This window comes from Nannobrachium achirus (genome assembly GCF_963921795.1).
Source record: "Nannobrachium achirus genome assembly, chromosome: 11".
NCBI lineage: Eukaryota > Metazoa > Chordata > Actinopteri > Myctophiformes > Myctophidae > Nannobrachium > Nannobrachium achirus.
In genome coordinates this window covers 60518947-60528200 of record NC_137820.1, presented here as the reverse complement: position 1 = coordinate 60528200, position 9254 = coordinate 60518947, and the positions used below count along the sequence as shown (strand labels likewise).

General features: G+C 44.0%; 1 protein-coding gene across 1 annotated transcript in view; it reads left to right on the top strand.

The window, feature by feature from the left end:
* Positions 1 to 874: 874 nt before the first annotated feature.
* Positions 875 to 9254, top strand: part of jph3b (junctophilin 3b) — a gene marked incomplete at both ends in the record, with an annotated part of 69595 nt that continues 61215 nt past the window's right edge. Inside the window, one exon of the mRNA XM_080736783.1 lies at positions 875 to 1256. Within this exon, the coding sequence (XP_080592909.1) occupies positions 875 to 1256 (382 nt within the window). The remainder of the gene's footprint in view (positions 1257 to 9254) is intronic.

Below are 9254 nucleotides of genomic sequence, written 5' to 3'. Positions count from 1 at the left end.
TCTAAAGTACAACATGGTAAACATTTCAGCTCCTGCATGTTTAGCCCCAGCTGGGGCCTTCCTTGGGGCTGATCAGGGTACCTAGGGCTGGTTTCTAGCCTGGCGTCTGTTGAGAGGTCTAAAGAGGCTGCCAAGGGGGAGACACTGGGGCTCTGCACCCCAGAGAGGCAGACACATCATCAGGTAGGAGGAGGTGGCTGAGAGCGTGGGCCTGCTCGAGTGGCAAGGAGGAGAGTAGGAGGGTGAGTGACTTGTGAGTGTGTTGCTGCCTGTGTGTAGGCAGATGGACGGTGGGCCCATGTAGGTACCTCCAATCCTCCATGCATGAAGGCCTGATCAGAGAGCACCATGGCAGCTCTCGGCCCTCTCTCCTCCTCTCCCACATCCCGCATCGGCCACAGAGAAGCCCGGAGCCGCTAGCCAGCCCAGCGCTACGCAGCCACAAACGGCCTGCCACCCACAACAAGGATGGTGTGACCACCTTCCCACTGCCCCCAGTCCCTCTCCCACCACGTCGGACGACCCCTTGCACTCCCGCTGCGGGGTCCCGGTTTTGTTGCTCACTCTCATTTTCTTTCCTTCCACCCCCGACACGTCAGAGGGCAGGTGGGGAGCTGTTTGGGGAGATATCTCCTCCCTCCCTCCCTCCCACCACCTCCTCCTCTTCATCCCTGCCCCCCACAGCAAAGCTCACAGCACCTGCCTCTACCCACAAAACCTAACCTTAAAACCAATGGATTGGTTTTAGTGTCAAGTTAGAAATCCTTTTTTTTTTCACTTTCTTTTTCTTGTTTGTTTCCTTTCTGTGTTTTCTTCTTTTTGCTTTTTTTTTTTTTTTTAGGCTTCGGGGGATTTGCCAAGACCTGTTACATGCATGTCCACTGGCGGCAGGTTCAACTTTGACGATGGGGGGTCTTACTGTGGAGGGTGGGATGAGGGCAAGGCGCACGGCCATGGGATCTGCACGGGGCCCAAGGGCCAGGGCGAGTACTGCGGGTCCTGGGCACACGGCTTCGAGCTCCTGGGCGTCTACACCTGGCCGAGCGGAAACACCTACATGGGCACCTGGGGCCAGGGCAAGAGACACGGCGTGGGCGTGGAGAGCAAAGGCCGCTGGGTGTACAAGGGCGAGTGGACCAACGGTTTTAAGGGACGCTATGGCGTGCGGGAGAGCACGGGCACGAGCGGGAAGTACGAGGGGACGTGGAACAACGGGCTGCAGGACGGATACGGGACCGAGACGTACTCAGACGGAGGTGAGTGCAGGGGGACGTGTGGGCAGTGGTGGTGTCGCACCAAATTCTGGGCCCTGGGTACAAGGAACTCATCATTATGTATTCTTTTGTGCTTTAACCATTGAAAAATAGCAGATCTACAAGGTGCTGTGCTGCGAGCTTGTAGATCTGCTATTTTTGAAAAGTTGTGAATATTTGGGCAAATCTTTTAATGTTTCAAATCCTTCTAAGGTTTTTTGAAAAACCTGTTTCTATGTCAGTGGTGCTCAAACATTTTCATGTCAAGGACCCACAAAAGGATATGCATTTGGCCACGGACCCCCATCTCAAAATTTTTAGTTGCAGAATTTGAATTACAAATGTTCGCTTAAAAAATACATATGTTCAAAGATTTGCACACATTTTCACGACTTTTCAAAAATAGAAGATCTACAAGCGCGCAGCACGGCACTCGGTGCCACGCTGTGAGCTTATATATCTGCTATTCTACAATAGCTAAAGTATAAAATAATTAAGGCCCCCCCCCACCTTGGGCCCTAGTAACTCAGTCCCACTTTCCCCCCCTTGTTTTCCCCCCCTGCGTGCAGTAAACGGATGTGTGCGTGCTCGCACGCAGACACACACACACAGTCATAGACATGTTTTCTATGTGTGCGTACATGTGTGTTAAAAAATAGCAACTGCCTAGTACAGTAGTATAGCATTCTGCTGGAGGAGGATGCACAGTAGCCTACAGGTGAGGCCAGAGACAGTGTTGATAGAGAGGGGTCGGTCCAGAGGTTCTGCTGTTCATACACTACCAGGTCATCCTTGCTATTGCCATTCGTACAGGATTAGGATGATCGTATTTTCAAAAACCCAAACCGGGACCTATGATCACTCAAATCCGATTTAATGTTGAAAATACCAGCCGATTTACAGCTAGTAGAATTTTTAGCTGCTTTTTACAATTTCTTTGATATTTTATAATCTTGATTGTCACCTGGTGTTTTTTCTCGTGATGGGGGGGGAAATCCTAGCACTCGGTACACCTATTTGACTGAATCAACAGAACTGAACATGATGATCATCTACAGCATGTAAAGCACTCAAAACTAATATTTTAGCTGTGGTAAAAAACGGGGACAATTTTGGTAGTGAATGTTGAAAACCCGGGACATTTGAGTGTTTTTGTGATGTTTGTCAGGAGGACTCTGTCTGGACACTCGGGTTGAAGCCGGGACAATCCTGGGCCAAATGGGGACGTTGTGGTCACTGTATACACGCTGTCTCCCCAAACAGGCTGAGGGCTCAGGGGTTGTTTCAGGACACGGCTTGCCTGCAGAACACCTGTGTTGTTTTTAAGATTATTCTTTTTTTCTTTTTGCCAATTTCTGCTTTATTGGATAGTAGAGTGTAGACTGTCAGAGAGAGGGGAGACATGCAAGAAGCAGGGAGTCAGATTCAAACTCCAGTAGGGCTGTCACGATTATGACATTTTACATGATGATTTGTCACTCAAAATGTATTGCGATTAAAGATTTAATTGTGTTTTATTATGTTTGGCTTTTAGGCTTTTAAGTTGCACGTGGTAGATATGACACATATCTACAGTACCTAAATATACAAAGAAATTATTTTATACTTAAAAAAGAACATTGATAGTGGAAATAGCCAATCTACAAGCTCACAACGCGTCAGCTTGTAGATCTGCTATTTCCACTATTTTTGACTTTTTCTTTTAAATATAACATTTTTTCAACATGGAAACGATTATGACGATTATGAAAAATAATCACGATTATGTCAAATAATTGCGATTAGACAATTATGTAATAATTGTGACAGCCCTAAACTCCAGCCCCTCACAACAAGGCACAAAGTACATGTGGTCCGTACAATGCTGACCCACCAGGCACCTCTTCTCTCTCTCTCTGTCCTCTCTCTCTCTCTCTCTCTCTCTCTCTCTCTCTCTCTCTCTCTCTCTCTCTGTCCTCCTCTCTTGCTCCCTCTCTCTCCAAAACAACGACCTGTCCCCTGCCTTACGAGCACCTCTCTCTTTCTCCCAGTGCCTCACCTCGGCTGCCAGAGGACATTCTGCATATTTGGAGGCTCTAAATTCAGACCACACGCCGCCTTAAGGGTTGCATGAACAGATGGAAGGGGGATGATGGCAGGTCCCAATGCTAAAAGTCCTGAGCAACAGAAGTGTTTTGAAATCCACAGTTTTGTAACAAGTTGACCGGCCCGTCACGCAGAGCTGACATATCACTTAAGCTTGAGCCTGTAGGGGACATCCTGGAAACTGAGATGTATACCACTTTGTCACATGATTTTGCTCTCTTCTTACTTGGACCTGTCTGTTGACTCTTAACTAATCTCTCAAGACAGACTCTGATAGCAACAACTGAGTACCTGAGACGAATAACAGAAGTCCACTTTTTTTTTTTAATATAGATATTTTTTGATTTACCAGACTGTAAACCACAAAATAGTAATTTTAATCTGTTAAATTGTTAATGCACTCCCCCCTCATTTTGTTCAATTGTCTGTTTTAATGTTATCTGCTCCCTTTGTCTGCTGAATATTGCTTGTACGGACTTATACTGTTGTTCCACAAACTGTTGGAGATATACTGTTTTTCCACTTTCCATAAGTATTATCTAACATATAATTTTGCGAATGTCTGTCCGTCCGTCTGTAACAGTGTTTCTCCTCAGTGGCTGGAGCAATTGATCTGAAATCGCATCACCATTAGCATATGAACACACCTGACATAACTGTGAAGCCCGTTTGTCACTTTCACAAATCGTATGCTGTATATTATTATTTTTATGGTGTATCTATATCTATTTAGCCTACAGTACCTTTTGTGACCACACATGTTAAGGGAGGGGCGCTGTTGTTCAGGCCATGCACAATCACACACAAACCCACACACACACACACACACACACACACACACACTCCCCCCCCGGGCGGGCGGGCGGGCTGGGGGGGGGGGGGGGGGGGACACAGTATCTCTGTAGCCATTAAACGAAACGGGTTTCTTACATTGATGCTCCTACAGTACATCATGCAAGCACCAGTAGCCATTAAACGAAATGGGTTTCTTACATTGATGCTCCTACAGTACATCATGCAAGCACCAGTTAAAGTTACTTTCCATCCCTCATATACTGTGTGCACAGTGCACATCCCATAACCCACACACTGCACATCATTTTGGAGCTCATATCTTTGAACGGGTAAGGGCTAGTGTTTTATAATTCCTATTATATATGAGTTAAGTAAAATAATCTAATTCAACAACATGAGGGGGGAGTGCATTAAGAATTTAACAGATTAAAAACTTCTAGTTTGCGGTTTACAGTCTGGTAAATCAAAGAATATTTTCTATATTCAAAATTTTAAAATGTGGACTTAGGGTTAGGGTTAGACTGTTTTTCGTCGCAGGTACTCAAATGAAGAGGAACAAACAGAGAGGGCGTTCCCTTTTATTTGACGATGGTTAGCCAGACTGACTCTTAACTAACACTATCTAACAATTGAGATATTCCATAGAAATAGATACATACAATTTAGACCAGTCTATTGGACTTTTATTTTATATGTATCCCAGTCGAAGATGGACACACACACACACACACACACACACGCACACGCACACGCACACACCAAACCTGATAATGTACTGTACAGTATGTGTTGAGCTCAGGCAGACAGCTGACAGTAGCATACATGCGGTCAAAGCCTTGTTACATAACTATAAGTAGCAGGCAGGTCATTACAACACTGATGTGAACCCGCACCCGTAGAGTACAGTACAGTACGGTACACAAGCAACAAGGATGGAAGGGTTGAATAAGGACAAAGAGAAGAAGTCAAAATGACAGCTCATTAACAGATGGAGGTACAGAGAGGTGATGGGGTAGAGTGACAGGTTGATGGATGGTCGAAGACCATGTTAAGCCCGGTCCACACACCAAAGATTCGCAGTGCAGTTGAACGAGTTGAACTTGCGACCACGTGCAGTCGTGCACCCAGGGGCGTCACACCAAATTCTGGGCCCTGGGTACAAGGATTCACTGCGGGCCCCCCATGAATGTTAACTATTGAAAAATAGCAGATATACAAGCTCACAGCGCGGCACCGAGTGCCGCGCTGCGAGCTTGTAGATCTGCTATTTTTGAAAAATCTTGAAAATGTGTGCCAAGAAACCTATGTTTCCATGTCAGTGATGCTCAAACTTTTTCACGTGAAGGACCCCCCCCCCCATCTCAAAATATTTAGTTCCAGGGACCCCCCAGAAGCAAACTTTGAGTTACAAATGTTCACTTAAGAAATACATATATTCAAAGATTTGCGCACATTTTCACGACTTTTCAAAAATAGCAGATCTACAAGCTTGTGAGCTTGTATTTCTGCTATTTTTCAATAGCTAAAGTTACTAGGGCCCCTCCACCTTGGGCCCTGGTAACTCAGTCCCACTTTCCTACCCCTGGTGACACCCCTGCGTGCACCCATTTGCAGAACAGAATCCCCAAACTATGGCCAACCTCACCTGCAACGGAGCAAGTCAGACCGATGTGATTTCTATCTGCGACGTGTTGCAAACGCTTTGTTGCATCGAAAATCATTGGTGTGGACAGGTCTGAAATGGATGGATGAATGGGTGGATGGATGGGTGATGGAATGATGAAGTGGATACATGGAGGGATAATTAATTATGAGATCATTGTAATGATTAATATATTTTAATTGGACAGTGTGAATGAATGCAATGGCATTGTGCGAGTATGAAGATACAAGAGTAGATATCATGCGAAGGGAAAGACTAGTCATGAATACAGACATCTCTACAGATGAATGGGAGAGCAGTGTTGGAACGTTATGTATTTGAACCTAGATAGGCTACAGTAATTGCAGAAGAGATTGGCCTAGTTACAGAATGTGAGTGTCTGTATATATCTATCTTCTATCTATCGATCGATCGATCATTGTTTCCTGTTGAGATTGGCACATTTCCTGGGGCAACCTGCCAAGATCACACATGTCACACAGGTCTTTTTTTCTTTTTTACTCAAAAAAAAAAAAAGTGGTGCATTTGAAACTACATTGCATTGAACATCATGGGGTGATCACTGCTTGCCTCCTGTGAATTGTTTTGTTTTAGTTTATATTTATTTTCTTTTTATTTCTTTGCTGAGTGAGGTCAGTGGACAAAGTGACGTGAGTGAGAGGAGAAAACATGGGTGAAATGTGCCAATCTCAACAGGAAACAACAGAATATTTGCTTGTCTGTCTGTTGATCTGTATTTCTACATCCATTGGATTTACCATACAAACACCCACGTTTCACAGCACCAAGTACAACCACAAACCTCATCAACGAATGGTGTTTGAAGAGTAGCGTTCAAAACAGTAGAACCAAAACATTTTTTCAATGTTTTGATTTGATAATCTTCAACCATAAATACAAAAGTGACATGGTAACTACAGAGTTATACACAGTAAGGTTGCCAGCTGTCAAGCTTTACATACAGTAGCACCCTCTCTTGTTTTTTAATCTTCTGATGCTAATCTCTTTTCTTGTCCACAGACATTATCTACTTCGTCGTACAGTGAATAGTGAAAATAGCCAATCTGTACAAGCACTGTAGATCTGCTATTTTCTCGATTTAACAAATAATATTTTATTTTTTATTTTTATATATTTCTATAATGACATTCCCCAAAATAGGGATGCCAGGTTGAAAGTTGGTATGGCTGACTAAGTTACTACATGTAGGCTGATCACATACACAACATGCTCCTGCTTAACATGAATACAATGTATAAAAGGATTAAAGGCAGTAACAGCAACAGGTTATTCGATGATAGGGCATCATTCTAATTTGCTGATAACATGGACTCATCAAAGCTGTCAGTCTGTCTCTCATCCAAACCAAGCAGGCACTTGCACACATAGACATCAAAGGGGGCTTGAGCCCCTGCCCTTTTACTCGTCTGTAAAAAGTGCCCTCTCCAGACCATGAATAATTACAGAAAATAGCCAACCTTCAAGCTCACAACGCGTTGCAGTTCAATATTTTCTCCTAAAAGGCCCTTTTAGATATTTCGGCCCCTGCCTCTCCGACATTCTCTGCACGTCCCTGGAACCAAGAGTAGTACCGGGCCAGAACTTTCAAAAAACGGTTGTCTGCCCAAATGCTTTGAACCGCTTTCAACCATGCGTCCCTATTTTAGGTCATTATACTGAAGCAATCCGAACATAGAATACAATTATAAATGTGAGCTTGTGGAACAGCTCACATTTAAAATGTTTTACCAACTATCTTCGCCGTTCGTCACATGATTGAGTGGGGCTTTTATCAATCACTTCAATCAATCAACATTTTACATAATTTTCATCATCATATTATAGTCCATGTCATTTCTCTGTGGTGTCGTTCTTCCGGGTTGTGTAAATCAGTCAATTTCTCCCATTTTTCAAAAAAAAAAAAAAAAAAAAAAATCCTCTTGCATCCTGAGTCTACTCTGTGTGTAAATCTCTCCATTACATACAAGTTGGGGAGACTTCTATACCACAATCTCGTTATTGAATCGACCATCTCTAAGAAACACACTAATATATATATATATTTGTTATTATAGATGAGCTTTGTTTCATTCCTGCCACCCCTTCCTCTCTCTCTCTCACTCCATCCCTATCTCTCTCTCTCTCTCTCTCTCTCTCTCTCTCTTTCCTCTCTCTACTGCATTTCTGCGGAGCCACAGTCGGTACAGTAAGGGTTTCCATAGCAACTCTCACCGACATGCATCAGGTCAGCGTGTCACGAGGGACTCAGTGTTCCGCGCTGCCATAGGCCGGCCTGCTGGTAGTGCTGAACTCTGATTGGTGGTGTGTCTGGCTGGGCCTAATGGTGTTTACCGAGATGAACAGCTAAGCTGACTGATTACCCACCACGGAGGGAGAGACGGAGATGGGGAGAGAGAGAGAGAGAGATAGAAAGATAAAAAAGACAGCAGTTGTATATACTGTGGGTCCACAAAGATTCAGTAATCGTTTCAGTGAGAGGTTATCCCATTTAGGTGCCTAGAATTATTGAATGCTTTAACCAGTGAAAAATAGCAGATATACAAGCTCGCAGCGCGGCACCGAGTGCCGCGCTGCGAGCTTGTAGATCTGCTATTTTTGAAAAAGTCGTGACAATGTGTGCAAATCTTTGAATATATGTATTTTCAAAGCGAACGTTTGTAACTCAAATTTTGCTTCTGGGGGTCGCTGGAACGAAATATGTTGAGATGGGGGTCCGACGGTCCGTGGCCAAATAAATATCATTTTGGGGGTCCTTGACATGAAAAAGTTTGAGAACCACTGACATAGTAGTCTCTCAAGAACAGACTAACTGAGCTCCAGTTAAGTGAAAAGGACCTTTTCTATGACGATGTCTAGCCAGATTGCTGACATAGAAACATCGGGTTTTAGAAAAACCTTAAAAGGATTCAAAAGACACTTATCCACGAGTTTCCTACGCCCCATAGTGCATTGCGCAAACGTCTGCATCGATCTTCCGCCGCCGATTTACAAGCTCACAACGGGTTGCATCTGCGACGCGACGTGCTGTTAAACCCGGAAGTTTGGTCCTGATAGTCTCCAGTAAACTCCCGCGGAAACTTGTGGATAGAATCGGGTCAAAATTATAATTTTCACGATTTTTCAAAAATAGCAGATCTACAAGCTCACAGATCTACAAGATCACAGCGCGGCACTCGGTGCCGCGCTGTGAGCTTGTATATCTGCTATCTTTCAATAGTTAAAGCATAAAATAATGATACACAATGTGTACCCGTTCTAAATGGGTTAAATGAGTCATATTATGTCCTGTAGAGAGAGGCGGAAATTGCTACCCTCCGTATACAAGCACAGAGCTGATCATAATGTAATGGTGGTTGTGTCTCCGTAGATAATAATAATACATAACACACAGTGTTCAGTATAAATACAGTATTGCGCCCTCTTACTATGCATGAACA